Raw genomic sequence first — 25741 nt, 5'->3', positions numbered from 1 at the left:
CTCTCTCTCGCACATTTTCGCTCTCTCACTCTCTCTCTATCTCTCTCTCTCTCTCTCTCTCTCTCTCTCTCTCACTCTCTCTCTCGCTCTCTCTCTCTCTCTCGCTCTCTCGCTCTCTCACTCTCTCTCCATATGGTTACCTATGCTTACATACAAATCTATATTCCTCTTCTGAAACAGCCTTTTGATATGGCTTGTTGGATGAGGGAAAACAATTTCAAGTTTTGGGAATTTGTTGTTTTGTCAGACAAACAGTGTGAATATTCAGAGACAACAGGCATGTCTGGACTGGTTCTGCCATCATTCAATTGAATCAATCACCCAGCTGCCGCATCTGTCGGGTTGTACCAAAATAATGAAAGAGCACACACGCACGCACGCACGCACGCACGCACGCACGCACGCACGCACACACACACACACACACACACACACACACACACACACACACACACACACACACACACTGACTCACACATGACTTATTCATCACGTTATTTATTATCCAGCGTAACTCTGAATTATGCATGTAATATGATGAGTCTCTGGTCTTTCAAAGCCTCCTAAGGCATTTGTTCTTTGTAGCATACGGTATGCAGGCTTTCTACGTAGCATGCACTCTGTGGCACACCTAACATACCAACAACTGCATTAATACAACTGTGCCTTGCAGTTCCAAATTTGCTGTTGTTTGCGTGTCATTTGTCCTGCTCCCCTGTGTGGCTCAGCCTGATCTCTCCCTCTCTAATACCTCAGCTTGGTCTTCCTTGGTGAGTGAACAAAAACTACAGGCTCCCAGGTAATGATGCCCTTCAATATGTTCTGCATAAGATTGGCTCTGCGGATGAATGGTAAAGAGCTCAATGACACAAAGGACAAAACCCCCGACTGGCGCTTTTCAAAAGTCACCCGGCCATGAATCCCAAAAAAACGAAGAAGAGATAAGAGACAACATGTGATAAAAGAGAGGGAAATGAATGAGCTGAAGTGTGTTTTTGTCCGGGCAGCTCTTGTGGTGAGAGGAAGGTACATAAACACCCAAGGCCAGTGCTAATGGGTCTCGGCAGCATTGTGTCGGCTGGAGTAATGCGACTGATCCCCTTTGACAAGGTAATCAGTACGATGCTCGACACTGACATTATCCCTCTCATGATGGAGAAGGGAGGAATGGAGAGCATGCTGAGAATGGAACATGCTATATGTGATACTACAGGCCTAATCAAGGCCCAGTGTATACCGTAGCGGCCGTCATATGATTTACGTTGATATTACATTTATGCTGCCTAGCTTTTCACATACTTAATTTAGCTGGCAAGCGTAGTCCAGTTCCCACATGTAAAAACACAGTGAGGTGCTCATGTCACCTTCCTAACATATATATATATTTTGATTTTGTAATGAACACAATGGGAGACAGAGAGCTGGTTTCAAGTACAGGGCGCAGCAGGTGTTTATTGGTAAAGGACCACAGGAGGAGGCAGGTAGCAGGGTCCAGGGGCAGGCAGAAGGTCATACACAGGGGGTCCTAAAAGGCAACAGTACAGGCAGGGAAAAGGCTAGTAACGAAACTATCATACACAGGAGGATTAAATTACAGGGAAAAAACAGTGCTCCGCATAGAAGTGTGTCACCAAACAAACAATACCTCACAATGATGGGGTGCAAAGAACTGAACTAAGTGGTAATGACATACAGGTGTGTGAACGGGTGATCAGAATTCAGGGGATTGGGATCTGGAGAGTGAGCTGCGTTCAGGGGATCTACGTGCTTGAGAGTGTGAGTTGGAAGCAGACGTTCATTTACATTATTGACATTTGCATGGAAGAGATGACAATGTGAGAGGGCAGCTTTACATGCGCAAAGTTTTATTGAGCATATTATGAATTAGGCCGTTTGTACTGTATACCGGCCGGGGTATTGTGAAATTGATGGTATGATTTTAAACCGTATATATATATGTTTTTATTTTTTCGGTTTTGGGAGCAAGCCACTGAATATAACTTTATGTTAAGTATAACTATAAGAAATCTAAGATGTGTCAAATAATTGATATCCAGCTCAGTGCTCCAGCTATGCATTTGATTTGCTAACTTGCTAGCTAGTGGCTAGATGTCAAGATCAAAGTTCTTGGTTACAGCAGAGATATGGAATCCCCTACTGGATCAAGATTCCTGACGCCTAAATTGTTTAGTGTTTTATTTTTATAGCGCCCCTTGTGTGCACATTAGGTAATACCGTATACCCCAGTATAGTGCAGAAACGGTATGAAAATCTGGATACCGACCCAACCCTATTATGAATTGACTGGAGGTGAACAGGGAAACCCAAAGGCTGCATGATGGGTGGGAGTGAGGCGAGGAGTGATTGCTGAATGCGAAACTGTTCTAATTCGCACCCCAGCATTGGCCATGCTTATTCATATCTGCTGGGGTGCCAGGTTGCTTTCTCTCAGACATTCTTCAGTTCAAAATATTGCTCCACTCATTAATTATGCAGGAGGAGAGCTGCAGATATGTAATGTTGCGTTGAGGCTTTTTCTCTACAGCTCTCCCTCTCCCTCTCGCTCTTGCTCTTTTTACTCCCTGCCTCTTTTCCCCGCTATCTCTGTGTATCTCTCTCACTATATTTCACTTGTTTTCCACCCCCAAACTCTTTCCTATGTGTGTGTGTGTGTGTGTGTGTGTGTGTGTGTGTGTGTGTGTGTGTGTGTGTGTGTGTGTGTGTGTGTGTGTGTGTGTGTGTGTGTGTGTGTGTGTGTGTGTGTGTGTGTGTGTGTGTGTGTGTGTGTGTGTGTGTGTGTGTGTGTGTGTGTGTGTGTGTGTGTGTGTGTGTGTGTGTGTTTGAAGGAATGCGTTGGGGGAACAGTTGTCTATGCTCATGCTCTTCTTGCTCCTGGTGATTGTAGAGTACTCAGCAGTGAGTGCAGGATCCTATGCCCTCCCATCTTTCTCTGTCTGCATTATTAATTGTCATAGGTACAAACCCTAGTTGTTTGGTCCCCACAGGCGCACAACCGTGCTCTCCCAAATTAAAAAGCACTGATTGCATCCTGTGGAGAAAAAAACAAACACTTTATCTTTATAGTCATTTCAAAAGGCTTAAAGACAGTACACAAAGACAACACTTACTAGAGAAGAAAAAGGTCCATGATTCTACCCACAGTAACTTAAGTATGCATCTCCTCTTGGAGAACACAAGTGGAGAACACACACAAAAGTAAAGAGCTTTCTGAGTATCACTTCAGTAAACACACATGTATGATTTTTTTTTTTTTGTGTGTGTGGGTGAGAGTGTCACTCCTCTGCTCACACTTCCTGAACGGGCCCAGCAGAAGATTCATGTGGCATGGCTGGTTAGTGGGGATTCCACAAAGACACATAAATGGGAGGGAACACACATTCACCAAGGTGGCAGAGACTTGAGCAAAGATGCCCATCCAATCACAGCAGAGAATAAAGGGAAGGCATAAATGTCTATGCAGCAAGGTCATTTGAAAAAGAAACATAAGAACGTGAGATCAAGTGGTAAATCTCCTGTATGTGGAGCCTTTGTGATCCTCACAGATGCCTGTCCCATTAACAAAAGCCAATGTTCTGTTACACTGCCTTTGCTCATGCTTTCTCCACCACTTCTCTAACCTATGTGGGGAAACCTTTAAACAGCACTCAGCCTGTTATATGTTGTGTAGATGATGATTATTCTTTGAGGAGTGTTTTTCTTCTTCACCTCCCTGCTCTTGTTGGTATTTGGCTTGTTTTTTTCTGGAGCACAGTGCCATTTTCCAGTTTCACTGTTAGTAAAATATTGACAGTTGCATTGCTCCTTACACCGGAGTATCGATTTAACCAGTCTGTGGTTTCTCCACAGTCATAGGCTGGTGTCCACAGTAGTCAATCCAGCACCAGTCAGTGAACAGGTATGACTATCTCACATAAGGGCTTCTGGGTAATTGGCTGCCCTTTAAAATTTCACCTCACTTCACGGAGTGGAAACAAAGCAGGAGATGACTTGGAGTTTGGAGACGCTTTCCATTTTATTTGCTCTCTTCTTTGTGAAATCCATCTGTTGTGTGTTTTTGTGTGTGTGTGTATGCGTGCGTATGCATTTTATAGGGACGTAGTGTAAGTGCCCACAAGCTTCTGTGTGTTCCCAATGATGGATTGCTCGTCAGGAGGCAGTAGAAATACTCCATATGCCTGACTGATGCATTGAGTCACAAGTCACGTACAGTGCTTTTGGTCTTACCTCTCAGATTCCTCCGGGAAGCATGTTAACCCTTTTGACTCAACGATAGGTTCTCCGGTGTTCCCTCTTACCCTCACATTGCCTCTGAGTACAAGGTGCATGTTTTGATACAGTTCTCTAGTAGGTGTCAGACCCATGTCAAAGGTTATACCTGTGGTAGTTGGTCCTATGTGCCATTCAAAAGTCCCAGGCTCACCCTCAGCTGCTGCCCCCCAGGTTAATGGGACCTTTGACTACAGCGTTGTAGTGCGACGTAGGGGTCATTTGGATACATTTTACAAGACAAAGACAATTTACAATGCAAATCTAGGTATGTAAAAACAGTGTGCTTACACTCTATTTGTCTGTGTCAGTGTAGTGCATTGGACATTATTGTAACACTGTCATTCTTGGTTTCAAGTCTCTGTTGACCATGGCCAGTTTCAGTCTATTGAATAAACCTTAACCACACTATCACTTTCCAGAACTGTTCCTACAGCATATTGTAACTTGTTTTTCGAAAACATAATTTGTACTAAATATTTACACCCCTTGCTGTTAGAGTATTGGAAAGAACCCCATTATGGTCACTTACTCAGGATGAATATATTCATTAGAACATATACCCTGACTTTTCATTTGTTATTGCCCAGCCATTATATCTGTCCTGGGAGCAATTAAATATGTGAAGTGTCCCATTCTGTCTCTAACTTTCTTCCCTGAACTATCTGCATGTTGCACACATTTCCTAAGAACTAATTAAAGTGATTCAATGACACAACACTTTAAAATGGCGGCATATGTCTCAGCCATCAGTGGTGAACAAAGGACACTCTTAATTGTTTTGTTCCTGTGGTTCCTGTAAACGGCTTGTCACGGCTCACACTCCACAGCCTGCTTGTTATGTAAGGTTTCCTTGTCACTCCCCCTGCAACACACACACACACACGCACACGCACACACACACACACACACACACACACACACACACACACACACACACACACACACACACACACACACACACACACACACACACACACACACACACACACACACACACACACACACACACACACACACACACATTCCCTTCTAGTTTCTCAGTGAAGGCTTCCTCTGTGTCTTAGAAAAATACCATTAATTGTACTGCAAAAATGACAATGTAAGTGGTTATGTGTGACAGTCCCTTACACTTCACAGGCATGACGTACCCTATCCATCACTGGCTCAGGGGAGCAATTTTTGGGGGGATATTCTCTAGTTTCCTGTCTGGGCCTACACAGTATCTCTCTGATATTCAACACTTCTTTTATGTAAACACATGGATTTTGATCCTCATAGATTCAGACTGCCCTGACCGTGATGTCTTTCATTTCTTCCTCATATCCATTAAAGTAGCCCTACTTGCACACAATGTTGAGCATTAGTACGCATGGCCAGGGTTATGATGAGTGATCTGTTGAGGGAGACAATGTTTTACTGACTGATTATTATTTCTTGTCAGACATTTACCACGTGCTCATGTCTCATTATGAGCAATATGGCATGTGCTGTGACACCATTTCTAATGACAGTGCTAGTTGTAAATCATACCGGATTGAACATTGGGTGGGAAATTGGACTTCCATGTTGAATGGCAGATGACAAAGTTGACACTTTCAAGTCATTTCCATACTGATTTGTTTCAGAATTTCCATCCGATCCATCTGCCTCAAAGTTCATGTTTAACCCATATAGAACCTGGTTGACAACTCTGATAATACATTGGTAGCTTTCCAAGTATGGCATTGCACCTACAGTAGATGGTTGTTTACTGAACCCTTGTTTACCCTATTTCTATATTCAAGAGCTTTGGCCTGCTATTTTCATTTGACAACAGGCCTGACAGTGCTTAATGTGTTTCCCAGTCTATGCATTTCAATCAACTGGGTCACACAGCAGCAGCATTCACCACAGCAAGCTAGCCAATCCACATGAGTCTCTTAGTCTGACCATGAGCTATTTTTTTTATCGCGGCATAGCCACAAAAGATAACAGTGCCAATATCTATCTGATGGCAATCAATACATGGTCATTCTCTTGTCACAAGGCTAGTGCATTCATAGACCATTGACTACCGGTCAGCCAGTTGAGGACTGGCACTCATTTGATTTGACCTAGAAACCAGAGGAGATGATGGACCTGGGGAACATCCATTCATCAACCTGATGAGTCATTGAAACCTAATTCACATACTGTATTATTCAATACGTTTGAGTATAAATATGTAAAGATGTGAATGAGTAATCCTTTCAAGGACATTCTTTTCATAATATTTATTTGTATATTATTTGCAATCTCAGATAGAAAATGTGGTACGTTTCGATGAGGCAAGACGTGAATAATTCTGCCATTCTAACCACTGAGCATGGTGTTCTTGGAGACAGACACCGTAGTCTATGTGCACCCCACAGTGCAGACACAGTGAGATAACAGCACTGGTGTATCCAAGGTTTTAGAGTCGGATACTACTTTCCGTATGTCTCAGTGACTGCATACATGTACACGTGGCCACAGAGCCCCATTCTCCCTCACTGTCAGTGGCGAGCCAACCAGGATAGCCTGTCTGGCGTCCTGTTAGCCTCATGGGTCACTGACAAGGCTGAAACAATTATGACACTGGAAAACAAAGCCATTGCACTAACCAAGAGCTCCCACTCCCACTGCCACAGTGCCACAACTGACATCACTAAGCCTCTGGATTTATCCCCTCTCCAGTTTTCAAGGAAGATTCCTATTGATTTTCTATCACTGTAGCAGTGTACACAGTAAATGGGAGGTGCCTTCTTAGTTTTTCATCTGACGAGACAAAAGGATATACCCCAACATCTTTATCCCGCACTTGCTCTTGAAACGCTAGCATCATAAAGACTATGACCATAACTCCTAATTGCTTAATAGTTTCATAACCTGTGGGCATAACATTTGTTTTCATAATTTGTGTAGCAATAAGTCCTCAGTACTCTAGTTAATATTAATGAGATTACATTAGGTTTACCACAATAACACAACCTGTAGCATCTCCTGGTGTTTGTGGGCTACTGGAAGAAAACAAAGTCCATGACACATGTCTTTAGACAGGGGAATAGCATGGATTCATTCGATCATCTCAAAGGTAGTTCAGATACTACCACATACTGTAAGTGACATTTGTTTGAGAATTAACGTCAGTAGTGTGACTGCACACGTCAGTCGATTTAGGCCTCTAACCTGCAGAGGTTTTGTCACAGACCCAAATCAGCTTTGGAATTTCATTTTTATAAGCGATTGTTATTTTTCATCTCCTAAAGTTGATAGGTATTACATCTTTGTAATTGCACCGGTGGGCTACGGGCATCAAATCAAACCAGAGACAATATTCCCACAATTGAGTTTCCTCGACCAAGGGCCCAGAGGTGCATCCAACTCTGCAGTCATGAGTGTCCCCGAATTCTCAGTACAATATCCAGGAAGGACAAGCGAATCTTTACTGATTTGAAACCGTGCCAAACAGAAGCTTTTTTAATCCCTCATATTTTTTTTTATCAGAGGAGTGGAGGAATGTACACCCCTGTAAGGAAAAAGGTAGAGGGGGCTGTTTCATGGCCCACTAGTTCCACTGTTTTGTTCCACACTTCAATCCCTATGTATTGTCACATAGTTTGGATTTGCTATTTGCTGCAGACACACCTTTCAAGCAATCAGAAGTATGAAGGTGCTTTCATAATTAAATGCAAATATGGCTCCATTTTCCCACTGCCATTGTAGTATTAGCAATTTAACTTTTAGGCAGATAAGCCTTATTATCTCTGAAAAGTGGAGCAATTTCCTGTCCTGTCTTAATTTAATTTGACAATTGGCAAATACCTATAGCATATACCATATACATTATTCTCAACCAGCTTTGCAGGAATAGATTAATTTGTATTGTTGAATACATCAATAGTACTTCATTTGTAATTAATTTGTATTAGTTCCATACATTCCCTGCCCATTCCCTAAACAAAGACTTTGTGACACTTTCAATTAATCTAGGTTTACTACAGTTCTGGTATTGTAACAGTATTTGAAGCTGTTCTGTGATTTTCAGCCACAGGGAAAACAGTGTATATGAATGATATAGCATAAAATGTCATGTAAGGGTTTGATACAACGTAGCCCATCTGCAGCACGCATACATGTACACACTCTCAGACACACACACACACACACACACACACACACACACACACACACACACACACACACACACACACACACACACACACACACACACACACACACACACACACACACACACACACACACACACACACACAGCCTTAGAAATAATAAGCAGTATGAAATGTAAAGGTAAGCCCTGGCAACAGTAAGGGTCATCACAGCACATACATTACCAACAAACACATGTCTCAAAGGGCCACTTGAGGCTCTCTATGTGAAATAATTGGGTAGCAATAGCAAAGCAGGTTTTTGAGTCAAAGTGCAATGATGGTCTATATCAGGGGTGTCAAACATACGGCCCGCGGGCCGGAACCGGCCCCCAAGGAGGTTCGATCAGGCCCGCAGGATAATTTGAAAGTGGAAAAAATGCATAAAAGACATGGAATTAATATTTTTAATTCGCTGCAATTCATGGATTATCCGCTAAGGGGCGCACTCTTTCCATCAGAGTAGAAGACAAGCCGCATCACTGAGACAGACTGAAAACAGCAGACGGTATCAATGCGCCATCTGCTGCTTGTTACGACGTTGTTAATACCTTGGTCTCTACCTCTCCGCTACACCCTCATTAGCCAAAATGTCGTTATCCAAACGGAGAAAAGTAGATAAGGAGTGTAGAATTTTCAAAGAAAAATGGACCACGTCCTATTTATTTACAGAGATGCACGGAAAACCTTTGTGCTTGGTGTGTTTGCAACAAGTTTCGGTATTGAAGGAATATAATATTCGACGCCACTACGAGACTCATCACAGCGAAAAATATGACGGCTTGCAAGGACAACTGAGAAGAGATAAGATTAACGAATTGCTGGCGGGTCTGAGGAAACAGCAGTCAACTTTCATCCAGAGCCGAGAAGTCAGTGAAGCAGCGGTAAAAGCCAGCTACCTAATTGCTAGCGAAATAGCATTAGCATCGAAGCCGTATTCCGACGGTGACTTTGTTAAACGATGCATGATGAAGGCGGCTGAACTTGTATGTCCCGAGAAGCGACAAGCTTTTGCCAATATTAGCCCGAGGAATACTATAGCAGAGAGGATTTCGGAACTATCGGCAGATTTAGACAGTCAATTGAAACAGAGAGTCAAGTCATTTATTGCATTTTCCGTGGCAATTGGAGCACTGACATCACAGACGTGGCCCAACTGGCCATATTTATTCGAGGAGTTGATGAGACATTGACTGTTACTGAAGAGTTTCTTGAGTTGGTGCCAATGATGGACACCACAACAGCCGAGGACATTTTCGGCTCTGTCGTTGCTGCATTGGACAGAGTTGGAGTGGACTGGTCCCGCGCTGTCAGCCTGGCTACAGACGGCGCGCCATCCATGGTCGGAAAGAAAGCAGGTGTCGCGACAAAGTTCAAAGACAAAGTACAATCCCTTAATGGAGGAGATCGTTTCTGGACATTTCACTGTATTTTTGCACCAGGAGGCATTGTGTTGCAAGTCGCTGAAAATGGACCACGTCATGGAGGTGGTTGTTCGCACTGTAAATTTCATCCGGTCCAGAGGTCTGAACCATCGTCAGTTTGACAAACTTCTCAGCGACAGCAACATTACCCACAGCCTGCCATACCACACTGAAGTGAGATGGTTAAGCGGAGGCGCTGTGCTGAGGCATTTCTTTGATCTACGAGAGGAAATCGGACAGTTCATGGAGAAAAAAGGAAAACCGGTGTTGGAATTATATAAATAAATATTTGTAAGGAAATATGAGGTGTTTCATGAAATGTTTTGTAAAAGGATAGTTCATTAAATTTCAATATTTTCCTAATGTTCTTGTGCTTCTTTACACCAAAACAAAGGAAAGACATGATATTTTGTTATTTATAGCAGAGTATGGTATAATTTTAATGGTCCGGCCCACTTGACATCTCCTAGGCCGTATGTGGCCCACGATGCGAAATGAGTTTGACACCCCTGGTCTATATGCTTTGTTTTGCTTTTGTAAAAGGGAGGACAGGGTTACTATTAATCATTGCTTGACATGTTTGGGCTGTATAAACAGGAAATGCATTCCCCACATGTGCAATATTTAATGACCCTCTCTCATGAAACAGTCTTGAAATTCTACTGGAGTGGGTCTTTATTCTGTAACATGTCATATGAATAGGCTCATGAGAATATTATTCAGTGTACCTGTAAAACTGATGATGAGCACCACATATTCTGAACTGCAGAATGTCTGTATCTACAAAGGCACAACTCATGCTCTCAGCCTCAAAAACATTTGCCAAGCCCCAAAGCCAGGTAATACAAGGTACAACAGAGGAGTTTGGGCCAACAGACTGTGTGTACCTTGCCAGCAGCTGCATGAGGGAAACAGATCCACCTGTATTCCACTTTTTCTTTCAATGGCCCTAACAACAATCAGCAGAAAAATGAACTAGAATAGAAAAAAAGTCAGCATCCTTACATTAAAACTGAGAAGCACCATGTTAAACTGGCCTGGTGTTATTACTTTGTTTGTGCCAGATTAATGGCACAGCCTAATGACAGGCACAGAGGTGGCCTTAACTAGTGTTGTCCCCCACTATGACCCATTCTGTCTCCTGCAGACAACAGGCCTGGATACCTGTGGCTAGGCCTGATGCCTTCTGTAACCATGAACATTTACCGATGTTGTCAGAACACCTGAGAACATATTTTACAAAAAAAAAATTACCATACCATCTGTACTGTCAAGTTGCTTCCTACGAACAGCTTTCCTCCTTTTATTCTCTTCCCACCTGAGCCACAGACTAATGACGAGTTGGGCATCAGCATCAGCCCTGCTCTTTATTGTTCATTTTTCAAAGCCTTCACTGTATGATAGTGTTCTCTGTTGGGACGTTGTAGCACAGTATGCTGTGTCATTCATGTGTTTAGCAATAAGCTTGTCTTTAACCTTACCAATAAGTACCTCTGGCTTTATAGTGGAACCAGGAAGATTACAAGGGGAGAAGCTAGCTGTAAGGAGTGATTATGGGTGTCAGAAGTCCACTCTATTTTTAATAATGTGCCCTTTCTCACGTACAGGTACCTCAGTCACTAGGGTGACGGCAACAGACGCAGATGACCCAGTCTATGGAAACAGTGCTAAACTTGTGTACAGCATACTGGAAGGACAGCCCTACTTCTCCATAGACCCCAACACTGGTGAGTGGATTGCCACGGTGAAATACTAAATCAAATTAAAGTTTATTCGTCACATGTACAGGAACCAGCATGTGTAAACTGTACAGTGAAATGATTACTTGCAGCTCTTTCCTCAACATTGCAAAATAAATGTAACTTTCAGGGTCATGGCATGTAAAGTTGTTGACCCTGAACAGATACTCTCCTTTTTCATGATTCGATTGCAGTCAAAACAAGTGTTGTTTCAGCTACATTTACAGATCGAATGCATATTATCCATACATAGACAATTACTCAGCATACAGATTATATTTGCATTTTGAGGACATAACTCCCGACAAGATATTCAAGGACTGTTACATATAAATGACAGCGCTATCTTTTTTAATTCCATCTGCCGTCTGCTTATTCTTCAACCTTGACTTTGTTGTTTTCCTAATTGCATTTTCAGCCGACTTGTTAACAGTGTGTCTGTAAGCAACATGATTAAATAATGGTGAAATTACATTAATAAGCAATGAGATGGAAATCAACTGCTCACAATTTGGAAAAACAACATACAATAAACAAGCTCCAAGAACGTCAAAACTCTATGTACATAACACATACGAAGACATATTTCTACATGTAGAAACCCTGTTTCCTCCTCAACAATATTATGCATTTTAATCACTCACATCTACCACAATAAAATGGAGAAAGGTATATTGAATCCATCTATCAAAGGACAATTTGAGGATCAGCGTGTACGCTTTGCATGATTACTGAGCACATGCAGATGGCTCATTCAAGTGAGCCAGATGTTTTAATGAATGTTAATGACAAATAAAAGGTAAGGGAAAAACAAACATTATAATCCATTTGACACTTCCAACACCATGAAGGAAATGAAAGGCATTTGATAAATAAATAAACATCATGCCCCAATCCATCACTTGGTTAATGGACGGTAGAAAAAGAATCCTAGAAAATATCTATGGAAATGAGTGTTTGTCTTTCCATCCTTTTCCGTGATTAGGAATTAATTTGAATAGCTAACGATGATCAACAGAGATGACAGTAGAGTGAGCAACAGAGGATAACTGAAGTGCATACGTGTGAGTTTGTGTGTGTGCGAGCACCTCTTTTAGGGAGAGTTGTTCTTACCTGCTTCAAAGTCATTTCCGTAGTGTAAAAAAACGTTTCTTCAAGACAGTGTAGCATAAAAGTTATTTCTCTGATAATAGAGTCTAAACCCCCCCCCCTCCACCCCCCATCTGGCATAATATGCCAAGTGTGTCAGGATAAAGCAGACCTTTATTAAGTGTTGATTATTTATTCGATTATTCTACCGGCCTCTGTTTTCTGAGCGGATTATCCTTGCCCTGAGCTGTTCATATTCTGCACTTTGCCACTGCAGTCAATAAGGTCAATTCTGCATAAACATTGTTTTTGTATATACTGTACCAGTCAAAAGTTTGGACAAACTAACTCCTTCCAGGGTTTTTCTTTTTTTTCTTCTACATTGTAGAATAATAGTGAAAACATCGTCACTGTGAAATAACCCATGTAGAAACATGTAGTAACCAAAAAAGTGTTAAGCAAATCAAAATATATTTTATGTTTTAGATTCTTCAAAGAATCAGTTGTGTTGTGACAAGGTAGGGGTGGTATACAAAATATAGCCCTATTTGGTAAAAGACCAAGTCAAATATGTCACGCCTTGGTCTTAGTGTTTTGTGTTTTTGTTATATATTTGGTCAGGCCAAGGTGTGACATGGGTTTAATGTTGTGTTTCGTATTGGGGGTTTGTAGTATTTGGGATTGCGGCTGAGTAGGGGTGTTGTATAGGCTTGGCTGCCTGAGGCGGTTCTCAATCAGAGTCAGGTGATTCTCGTTGTCTCTGATTGGGAACCGTATTTAGGTAGCCGGGGTTTCTCTGTGTATTTCGTGGGTGATTGTTCCTATCTCTGTGTAGTTTCACCAGATAGGCTGTAATAGGTTTCACTTTCCGTTTGTTGTTTTTGTATATGTATAAGTTATTTCACGTATCGCGATCTCTTCATTAAAGACATGAGTAACCACTACGCTGCATTTCGGTCCGACTCTCTTTCTACAAACGAAGAACGACGTTACAAAATAAGCAAAAAGAAGTGACAGTCCATCCTTAATTTAAGACATGAAGGTCAGTCAATGTGGAACATTTCAAGAACATTGAATGTTTTTTTCAAGTGCAGTCTCTAAAACCATCAAGTGCTATGAGGAAACTGACTGTCATGAGGACCACCACAGAAAAGGAAGACCCAGAGTTATCTCTGCTGCAGAGGATATGTTCATTAGAATGAACTGCACCTCAGATTGAAAGCCAAAATAAATGGTTCACAGAGTTCAAGTAACAGACACATCTCAACATCAACTGTTCAGAGGAGACTGCGTGAATCAGGCCTACATGGTCAAATTGCTGCAAAGAAACAACTTGGGCCAAGAAACATGAGTAATGGACATTAGACCGGTGGAAATCTGTCCTTTGCTCTGTTGAGTCCAAATGTGAGATGTTTGGTTCCAACCACCGTGTCTTTGTGAGACGTAGAGTTGGTGAAAGGATGATCTACGCATGTGTGGTTCCCACCGTGAAACACGGAGGAGGAGGTGTGATTGTGTGGGGGTGCTTTGCTGGTAACACTGTCTGTTATTTATTTAGAATTCAAGGCACATTTAACCAGCATGGCTACCACAGCGTTCTGCAGCAATACGCCATCCCATCTGGTTTGCGCTTAGTGGGACTATCATTTGTTTTTCAACAGGACAATGACCCAAAACACACCTCCAGGCTATGTAAGGGCTTTTTGACCGAAGAAGGAGAGTGATGGAGTGCTGCATTAGATGACCTGGCCTCCACAATGACCTGACCTCTACCCAATTGAGGTGGTTTGGTATGAGTTGGACCGCAGAGTGAAGGAAAGCAGCCAACAATTGCTCATTACATGTGGGAACTACTTCAAGACTGTTGGAAAAGCATTCCAGGTGAAGATGGTTGAGAGAATGCCAAGAGTGTGCAAAGCTGTCATCAAGGCAAAGGGTGGCTACTTTGAAGAATCTAAAATCTAAAATAAATTCAGATTTGTTTAACAATTTTTTGGTTACTAGGTGATTCCATGTGTGTTATTTAATAGTTTTGATGTAGTTTTGATGTCTTCACTATTACAATGTAGAAAATAGTAAAAATAAAGAAAACCCTTGAATGAGTAGGTGTGTCCAAACTTTTGACTGGTACTGTATATTTTTTATTCTCTGTAATACAAAAAGCCACTTAGCAATTTTATAATATTGGCTTTAGCTATGCCAGATAGGTTCCCAATCTCCCATAACTAGCTACCACAAAGACATGTCAGGCTATCAATCAAGTTAGAGCAGCTAGCTTGTCTAACTATCTTAGCTGGCATGCCTGCTGGCAAGGTTGGTAGACTTTAGAAAAGCAATCAAAATACTAAATGCACTGAATAAGACATTGACTCTTTTACAGAGATGCAGAGAATCATATTTAGCTTTTTTTTTTTTTAATTGAACCACCAGTCAGGAGGATACAGACAGCTCAAAAGGTATGCTTAGATGTGCAGAAATAAATAACATTTTTTTTTTACATACAATTAAGTATAAAAATTGATTTTGTTTCAGCTGTTAAAAAAAAAGCTAAATTATCCACCCCCCAGCCATCCTCATGTACTTGGTGTCCCTTCAGATTTTCAGGGTGCATTACGCACCTGGACAGCGTAATTTCCATTCAATCAGAGCACAAATTACTCGCAGACAGCAGTACAACACTTCAGCAATCAAACACATTGATTTGCAATGCCAACCACAGGATCAGAGCTTCTCTCCAGGTGTTCTGTCAGAAATTCCACCACTGTTTAATAAAATAAATGCTTAAAGCTTGTAATGAAGGATACTGCAACACTCTTAAAGGTGCAGTGAAGCAATCATGTCAAGTGTTATGAATGCCTTTGTATACCCCATTCTGTTCATTTATGTGTATGTTGATTTTTTTGCAAGAACAATGTATTTGATGTTCATTTCTTTTTTTGCTTTCAGCGATCATTAAAATTGCTTTACATGGGATGGATCGAGAGATGCGAGAGGAGTACCTGGTCGTCATTCAAGCAAAAGACATGGGTGGTCATATGGGAGGGTTGTCAGGGACAACAACAGTTACTGTCACACTAACAGATGTCAACGATAACCCGCCAAAGTTCTCAAAAAGTAAACAAAATGTCCGATTCTCTCTCCATACAACTATAGTTAGAACCCATCATCGGCAAATCTGAATGTATTAGTTGTTGTTTTGCTGCGTTGTGTTTTTTCCTTGAATTTCCACAATAATCAGAATTGTACTAGTTATAACGACGCATAGATAAGGAAACATCTACTGTTAGGGTGAAATAATCATGGTGTCCTATTCTTCAGGTCTGTACGAGTTTGTGATCCCAGAGGAGCTTGGCATTGGTCAACCTGGTGGCAAGGTAAAGGCAAATGATAGGGACATTGGCGAGAACGCCAAATCAACGTACAACATCATTGACGGTGATGAGAAGGACGTCTTCGAGATCACTACAGATGCCCAGACTCAAGAGGGGATCCTTCGTCTGAAGAAGGTAAGGACCTGATGCAAACTGCTTTGCCCTAGGGTTCCACCAACAACCACTTCATATCTTTAACAGCTTCAACTTAAACAAGGCCCAAATACTAGATTGCAAGATGGGGTATCAAAGGAGGAAGGTTGTTCACACAGGCTACAGGTCAGAACTGTATATCTAGAATGATTTCATTTAAATTGACCAGGGGGAAAAAATGCTATTGTACTACATATATCATGCAAAGCAGTTTCAATGGCGAAGATGCATAAAGATGGCGACCCCCATTAATGCACCATTGAATTGATCTATAAGACTATATCAACAACAGCTACCAGATGTACACTGTTGATTTGGTAGATGATTAAATGTACGAAAGGGAAAACAAATTATATGTCATGTTTGCCTCCAGCAATCTAAACGTTTACCGTTACACAGCAATATACAGTATCACACATTTTCTGTAGAACTGCGATGATAGAAGAAGGAACTACTTCAGGCCTGAAGTATTCAAGTGTATACATGAGTGATGGATGTGTGCTCACGTCTTGACTCATGGTTAGTTTAATGTCTAGAGTTAGAGCTATAGATCATTCATGCGCGATAGTATGTCATTGCGTTTGGATTCTAAATGACATCACATTAGGACATCCACTGTGTCTTCCTGTAACTATGAACAAGCTATTGGATGAAATGAAATAATATTTTTTCTGATGATCTGCCTTGAATAGATTATACTCTACTAAACAAAACAGACGGCTTGAGAACAAACTAGACATGATCAATAAGACCTTTGAGATACTTCCCTCTAGGATTTCATAGTCACAGCAGTGCTGTGGCTCTGCCTCGTCACTTTATTCTCGTATACTTGGCCTGGAATCTGTTGCCTGCATTGCTAATAGCATGATGGATGAGATTGCATGTGAAAAACAGGAAGTCAACTGCCTACTCTCTTCTCACCTCTACATCTCCAGATGGTGAAGTTCAGATTACTTTAGCAGAACTGGTATTTCTGCTTCCGTTCCGCACTCTGAACAACATATTCTTGGTTTCAGAGCCCTGTTGTACCAGCTTGTAGAGTTTTTCTTAGCCAATGTGGAATAACAAAGGATGAAATGGAGCAAATAGCACCACCACACCCACAGCAACAAAAATAGCTCAATAAAATGCTGTCAAATACCAAGTGCAAATTATTAAAGATTCTTTGCGGCAAGGTTAAAAAATATTGATCTAAACATGACTGCAGAAACACAAACTAGGAAGTGGCTTTGTTGTTTTGGGTCTAAGCTTTTTATCTTCCACCCCTCAGGCCTATCGGGGGATGTTAGTGGGAAGTTCTGCTTCCTCCACCAGCCAGCACTGAACTTTGATGTCTCTAAATGGCCTGTGTGTATACATACAGATCCTATCCCGAGGCTCATGGGAATTTGATGCATGGCACAGGAGGGCTCTGAGGTGGGGACATCAACAAGGGGCAAGCATGGGGAAAATGGAGTGAAAAAGCTGCCCCATCTTCATGTGCACATACTGTAGCAACACAAGCCGGTCTAACACTTCCACTACCATGTTCCATCAATATGAAAACCAAAGTGCTGCTCTCCGGATTATAGAGAGTCAAGTGCTGCATGAATTGACCTCCCCCAAAACAATGAGTAATGGCAGAGTGGCATAGAGGGCCAATTCAAATAGGGCTGACTCAGTGGAGAGGTCAGATGTCATTGAGGATCATTTGAGAGGATGCGAATAGGAATACTATCTTCAAAGTTCTATTCTGAGGTAAAACTGTCGAGGTAGAGTTGCTTGTTGAAACGATCATACCAGTGTTAAGAGACAAAAAAAATGAACATACTGCTTTGTTATAAGGTATGGTCAATTATGCATAACATTTTAAAAGTACAAATATAACAGCAATGCAGTATGGAGTCTTGTTAATTGTTGTTGTTAATCGAATACAAAAACAGAATAGAGGTGATCAGGAAATGGAGCTGAATAGTTTGACTATTGTGGTATTCCTTTCTTTAACTGCGGTGTAATCAATCTGACAATTGACCCCTGTACACTTTTAGCCCTGGGCAGCGTAGCCTAGTGGTTAGAGCGTTGGACTAGTAACCGGAAGGTTGCGAGTTCAAACCCCCGAGCTGACAAGGTACAAATCTGTTGTTCTGCCCCTGAACAGGCAGTTAACCCACTGTTCCCAGGACGTCATTGGAAATAAGAATATGTTCTTAACTGACTTGCCTGGTTAAATAAAGGTAAAAAATAAAAAAAATAAAATACTTGGTATTAAGATGGAATCCTTTGAAACCAATGTTTGCTCTTGGTCCAGCTGTTCACTCCTCTCAACATAGAGGAGGAGGAGAAGAAGGTGGGGAGAGAAGAGAGAGGAAGGGCGGTTAATAATGAAAATGCTCCAAATAGCTTCTCAGACAGCGGAAGACTGGGCTGCAGGGCCCTCTCCATACGGGTGCCCTGACGCCAGACGTGTGGACTTCAAAGCCCCATGTCAGTCCCCGTCCCCAGCTGCTTTTCTCTCACAGCTGGGCCTGCTGCCGGCACTGCCCCAGCGCTGGCCCGACCCAGCCTAGGGGACCATTGGATTCTTTTTATTTCTTTGTGAAAAGCTGGAATACATTTTTTGATCCCTCCGCTAACCCCTCTCATTCCCAAAGCCAACTCAGATCCCCTCAAGCGGCAAGGCCCAGTTTTGATTTCCCTATAAATCCTGGTTTTTGAGCCTGGAAGTGACTTGATCCCATTATTTGAGTATTATAAGAGTGGCCAGAGGTGATTCAAAATACAATTGTGAGAGTCTGGGATGGCTGCTAAGACACCAGAGAGTTAAATTGTGGTGGTTTTACATGTTGCAAATATTCAATGATGGTGTAAAAAAGTAGTGGACATTGGTTCTCAATGTCCTTGTGAAATAGGAAAGAGACCATCTGTAATTTCAGGGGTACGTTTCTTGCCACAGAAGCACTCATAGGTATGCAATTCCCCCTAGGAAATGTCATTATTATGTTAGAATTCCTGAATACACATCCACTTCTATTCATGTGATGATAATGCCTCAATAATTGCTATCCTTCAAATGATTGCCGGCAATAATTTTGTAACAGTGTTATCGTGCACTACCAACAAAATTATATTTTCAGGTAGCACAAACCTACAAATAATATTATTTTAATGATTTCCTAACACATTTGAACCAGATTGGTGTGATACCAGATTAGATTAATCTTATTTACAGCCTTATTCTAACCTAGAGCAGATGTGGTAACACATGGATTACTTGAGGTGAGATTGTGGTTATTGCTAATAATTACAAATGTTGTTCCACCCTGTGCTTGGATTATTTCCTTAAATGTTTTTGATAGGATCAGAGATCACATTATTACATTTCAACTCCGAAAGTTCTTCTCCATCCACATCAGGTGCATTTTTTTTCTTGCTGCTTTGGACATCAGTGAAAGGTATTTGTTTCTGTCATTTTCCACAGCCTCTGAACTTCGAGACTAAAAAGTCATATACACTGAAGGTGGAGGCGGCCAACATTCGATTTGATCCCAACAGCGGCGCCCCCTTCAAAGATACAGCCACGGTGAAGATTGCAGTGGAAGATTCAGATGAACCCCCTGTCTTCTCCAAGCCCACATTTGTCCTGCAGGTGGATGAGAATGCCCCCATCAACACGGTTATAGGAACAGTCACAGCCCGCGATCCTGATGTCACTGGCAGTCTAGTCAGGTAAGAAACAAGATGATATTCACAACCTCATTTCACCAAATACTTGTTTACTTTATTGTTTACCCACCCATATAAGGAGTGCGGTGTGCCATGGAATCACATATATATTTTAAAAATATAGTAGTCTTGCCACTATGCATGTTCCTTTGGAGTTTAAATGTGAGCTGATGGCTGCCCTTGTTTCCTTAGGACCACAATGTAGTAAACTTGAAAGAACAGCACAGGTAGACTTCTCTTAGTGGAGACTTTGTCTGCTGCGTTTCAGTTGTGTGACTTATTCTTAGACATTTCACAAGGGCACCTTGTATAGGTTATACAGGCAATTTCTCTCCATCCACTACGTCATTTCATTAATTCTCCAGTGACTTGCCGCTTTCCCCGGACAACACTCAACAGGTTGTGTAATTTCATGGTGAACAGAGTGTGAGCTGGGAATCATTTATTGGCTATTGCCAAAGCAGGGGAATTCAACCTGGTTCCATCTTCATAATTTAAAAAATAAAATAGGCATATACCAATATAATGTAACCTGTTCTCATGTTTGGGTGTCTCTTTCCTTTTCCTTCTTTTTCTTCTTCTTCTGTGACCCCAATGTTCTTTTATGTTGCACTTTCACAAAGTTTTTCATTATCACTGTGCTGCGCGTGCGTATTTATTGATGTGTGTAGTGTGTGTAGATATGTGGTATATATTATTCTGCTGATTTATGTGTGATAAGCACTGCCCTTTTTCATTTGTCTGTGAACATGGCTGTCCAATTTATTCAAATAATTGTCATAAACGTACTATATTGTACTATATTGACACCTCAGACTGGCAATTAGGAATCACATTTTTTTCCTGTGTAATGATGTATTAGGTTGTTTTTTCAATCTGGACTTTCTCATTTGAAAATATACTTTTTGATGTTTATTTCTAATTCCTTGTTTTCTGTTTTGAATGAAAGGGCACTTCATGTATTTCATATTTTGTGGATAAGATTACACATTTCGATAAGTGAATTGAGGCTGTAGGATATTATGCCAGTGTTTGTAAGGCTGTCCGAAAGCTTTCAAGCAATCAGAGTTAGAGGACGCTTTACGGAACCTACTTGGAGGCTGTAAGAGTTTGGAGCCAGAGGAAAGTAGTGATTTTCTGTACGTAAGTGGTTAATGTCACATTGCTTCCCATGTCTGCCAATGTCAATGAAGGCATTCAACAGTAAAGGCATTCTGTTAAGGAGAGGAAGGGAATGGCTCTTACACAGCTTGAGATGTTCCTGCCATCTTGTGTTGTTTCCCAATACTGATCATTTGCTCCACAGCAAGATGGAATGTACCTTTAAAGCCCCATGCAGTCTTTTGAAAATTATTATTCATCACTGTATGTCTAATAAATCACGGCGTGTGTTTATTTCATGAAAATAATTTACAAAATATTTATAATTTTTTCCCCTGAGCGGCCATTGAAATGCTCAGTCTGATCATGTCTTCTTGACACAAATGCTAATATATGTACATACACAGCCCTGGTTGGCAGATAGGATCGCCTAGACCAGGGGCCTCCGACCTTTTCAAGCATGAGAGCTACTTTTAAATTATGAAACATGTCGCGAGCTAATCATACATTTTCTCACTTTTAATTTAGCTGGTTTGGGATTTTTTTTCAGTTTTTCTCTCACATTTTTGAATTACTCAATGAGAAACAATGAAATTGGATGTTGGGAGTCCATGTCAATGCTTAAATCCCATCAGAATATACTTTTTGAGTGTCATACACCTTTAGAAAGAGGAATGTGCTGGTCTAAGCGATGTTTTTGCTGCTGCATTATGTCATGACATGAGATTGATACAAATAATCATGATATACTGGATGTCATAAGGTGAATGCACCAATTTGTAAGTCGCTCTGGATAAGAGCGTCTGCTAAATGACTTAAATGTAATGTAAATGTAATAATTCTGCCAGGTAAGCCTACTTTGTCGTCAACATTTTACTGAGAAGGTTTTGGGGAAATTATTTCTGTCTACCCAGAAGACAGATATCATTATGGCTAACAGACTTACATGGGCAATAATAATGGATATAAATAGGCAGATATTTTGTTACGTTTGGCTTTTCAAGCCAATTGTGGCTTCAGCGGCTTTAGAAAGTATTCATACCCCTTGACTTTTTCCACATTTTGTTGTGGTACAGCCCGAATGTAAAATTAATTACATTTAGATTTTGTGTCACTGGCCTACACACACTATTTAATACATACATAATACATAATGTCAAAGTGGAATTATGTTTTTTGAAATGTTAACAAATTAATTAAAAATGAAAAGTTAAAATGTCTTGAGTCAATAAGTATTTAACCCCTTTGTTATGGCAAGCCTAAATAAGGAGTTTCAGGAGTAAAAATGTGAATGACCGCCTCGATTTGGTCTTATGTAGCAACATTTGAAATGGTATTTTTTTTTATTTTACATTGGATACAAGTAGTATATCATACACAGCAGTTAATCAACAATGGGAGAGTAATTATGCTTTGAAAGTTGATAAACCCACTTTTGAGAAAATGGCCCTTGAATATTTTTGGTTCACCTACTGAAGAGCTCCTCTTTGTCGACACCCATTCAGCATCGTTCACACCCTCTTAAGCATTAGCCCTACCCATATTTTTAAGGATGTGAGGCCATGTGGTAAACACACCCTATGTCAAAAAAGGTCTATGCTTATTTGTCACATGCACAAGATACAGAAGGTGTAAACGGTATAGTGAAGTCGTTACTTGCATAGTAGCAATATCAAAAACAGAATGTGTCCAGAAAAAAAATATTTTATAAATATTTTAGAATTGTTAGATGACACTTTCCTGACACAATTGTCTAAATTGACGGGTCATGGGTTGGAAATGCTATAAACACCCCCATGCCACACCTGGCTAATTTGATGGGTCATGTAATAATCGGGCCGAAGTGGGGCTTTCGTTTAGACATATAGCTAGCTAGCTAGCTAGCTAAACAATGAACCGAAATAATCCCAATTTATACAATTCAAATATTGTAATAGCTGTAGTATGAATCTGCAGGTAGCTAAAGCTAACAAACTAGGTTCAATATTAGCTAGCAAACATTAGGCTATAACTAGCAATGCACATTGATTTCTGATGCAAATAATATTACTACACAGATCATACACGTAACGTCAGCTAGCAAGCCAGCAAGCTAACGTTTGCTAGCTTTAACTTGCAATAAAAACGACTTTCTGAAACTTATATCTGAAAATGTAGCTAGACCCTTACCCGTATACATGGATGAATGCTTCACGGCAGACTGGAAGCATTTAACTCAGTTTTGTTTGTAGCTACATCTTGTTTGGCCAGCGTTGTATCAAGTCACTCCGGGTCACACTGACCGTGGCGTGTGCATAAAGATGCCCATCACTTTTTCCAACTGATCTGTCGATCGCGCCTGCTAAATTCAGGGCGTCAATGTTGTTGAGAAAAGTAGCAACGTTTTTGTAGTTCTTGATGGCTAACATTTTATCTTTCAAAAACGGTGTGGTAGAAAAGACTGTCAACACATACTGAACAGCTCACGTTATAGACAGAAGCATGCTACATGGCAGACCTATCCAAACTCATCTCTCGGCATGTCCAGCCCATCCATTATCTCAGCCAATCATGACTAGCCGGAAGGTCCCCGACTTTTTCCATGGCTAAACCAACCTGGCTCGTAATTTAACTGTTTTATTCCTATTTATGGATGGAATCCAAGTTAGTTATTAAGGCACATCAAAGTTCACTGCCAAAAATGCATTTTGATAAAAAAATGTATGTTTACATTCAAATGCCGCTCCTGTGAAGTAGTGATGTGCAACATACGCCTAGTTTCCTGAAATGAGTCACAAATCGGCTTAATAACAAGTCACATAATATGTTGCATGGACTCACTCTATGTGCAGTAGTCATTTTTGAATGAGTTCTGTATTTCATTTTTGAATGACTACCTCATCTCTGTACCCCACACATACAATTACCTGTAAGGTCCCTCAGTTGAGCAATGAATTGCGAGCTACTCATGGGTGGGCTGAGAGATACTGGTAGCTCGTCATCAACCTGTTGGAGACCCATGATCTAGAGTCTAGACTCTAGAGCAGGGATGGGGAACTTACCTTCCATTTGTAGGGATTCAGTTAAAGTCCAATGCAGCAGTTTTCATCTCAATATCAAAGTGTTTATTGGTAACAATGAAGCACCTTACTGTGATTGTTTTAAATTAAATTGGGTCATACATAGCAGTTTCTCAAAAAATAATTTTGCAAGGACTGTCTGGGAGTGGTCTGAGTAGGGGGGGGGGGACTGAAAACTACATTTTATTGGCAGAGGGGTTTGGAATTCTCTTTCTTATTGGTCTATTATCTGATTTATGTCACCAGGCATAACTGGTGATGTCACCAGGCAGGCCAAAACTTAGATTGAAAAAATAGATTGAAATTTCAGGTGGTCTTTTCAAACAGCTCTTACACTAATGCCCCAACCCCCATCAACATTGCCCATCCCTGCTCTAGAACCTACCCTACATACAAAGTACGAGGATACATATGCAAATACAATTGTAGGCAGGTTTTTGTTGTTGTTCAAGAGCACTAAAAGGGCATTATCATCATTTTCACAATTTCAGTTTTATTTCGACCAAAAGTCAAGACATTTTCCCTGTAGGTTTTCATGATGTGTCAGATCTATAATGTACCTGTATGTCAAGTGCTTTTCACCACACATAACATGGCCTACAATATTACCATTGACAGTTAAATGTATTAAATTGCTTTTATGTCACTTCTATTCTGTAAGGTCTTCTATTTTCTCTCCTTGAGATTCTATCATTTTAAAGTGATCTATTTACATTATTTTATGTGTAATTTTGAATGTGCGGTAACGTGTCATCGTAGTACTGTCTCTCAGAGACCCCATGAAGAGACAACCAATGGAAGTCTCATCCTGTTTTTATCATGCTGTAATTAGCATACTGTCTTTGTATGTTGCCACAAAGTGTTACATTCTCATTGTAAGGTACCACCAGGCAGAGGATGTCCAGACAAACATTATCCTTGACATACAATGCTTTGGATAGAGTGCCTGTCTATGGAGTGATAATAAGCAGTGTTGTGACCATCGTAGAGGTAATAGGCTGAACATTGTTAGCCTTAGCTAACCTTAGCCTGAGCCTGATCTCATAGACTAGACACAACCAGGTAGATGCGAACGTCTAGCAACCTGGAGGTTGCATATTTGAATCTCATCACGGACAAGTTTAGCATTTTAGCTAATTAGCAACTTTGCAACTACTTATTACTTTTTATCTACTTTGCAACTACTAGCATGTTAGCTAACCATTCCCCTTCCCATTATCATAACCTTAACCGTTTAACCTAATTCCTAACCTAAACCCTAATCTTATCCCCAACTCCTAGCCTAGCTAACATTATCATCCAAGCTAATGTTAGCATTAACAACCTAGCCACAATAAATTAGTATTGGTAACATATCATAAAGTTTAGCAAAATATTAACATTGTACGAATTGCGATTCGTAACATATCATACAAATTGTCATTTGGATTCTATAATACGAAATAGATGATGGACATCCACAAATTTACACCATATGAAATGTAACATATCATACTGAATGGAGGGAGACAGATTTACATTTACTATGTTACGTCTACCCCTGAATCCAGGTTGTGAGTTAAACACTCTCACACCGAAATGACTCACAGTCTCTCAGTCTGACCAGGATGACTCAAGGCCTGGTTCCTCACTTAGACCTCAACCCTC

General features: G+C 40.8%; 1 protein-coding gene across 2 annotated transcripts in view; it reads left to right on the top strand.

Annotated features, from left to right (window-relative positions):
- Nucleotides 1-25741, top strand: part of LOC118393753 (cadherin-8-like) — an 81356-nt gene that overhangs the window by 41936 nt on the left and 13679 nt on the right. For both annotated transcript variants that reach the window (XM_035786794.2, XM_035786793.2), the window contains exons 4-7: nt 11488-11607; nt 15655-15822; nt 16027-16214; nt 19690-19937. In XM_035786794.2, coding sequence (XP_035642687.1) covers nt 11488-11607; nt 15655-15822; nt 16027-16214; nt 19690-19937 — 724 coding nt within the window. The remainder of the gene's footprint in view (nt 1-11487; nt 11608-15654; nt 15823-16026; nt 16215-19689; nt 19938-25741) is intronic.

The sequence above is a fragment of the Oncorhynchus keta genome, chromosome 14, assembly GCF_023373465.1.
Source record: "Oncorhynchus keta strain PuntledgeMale-10-30-2019 chromosome 14, Oket_V2, whole genome shotgun sequence".
Classification (NCBI taxonomy): Eukaryota; Metazoa; Chordata; class Actinopteri; order Salmoniformes; family Salmonidae; genus Oncorhynchus; species Oncorhynchus keta.
This window is presented reverse-complemented; position numbering and strand designations above follow the sequence as displayed.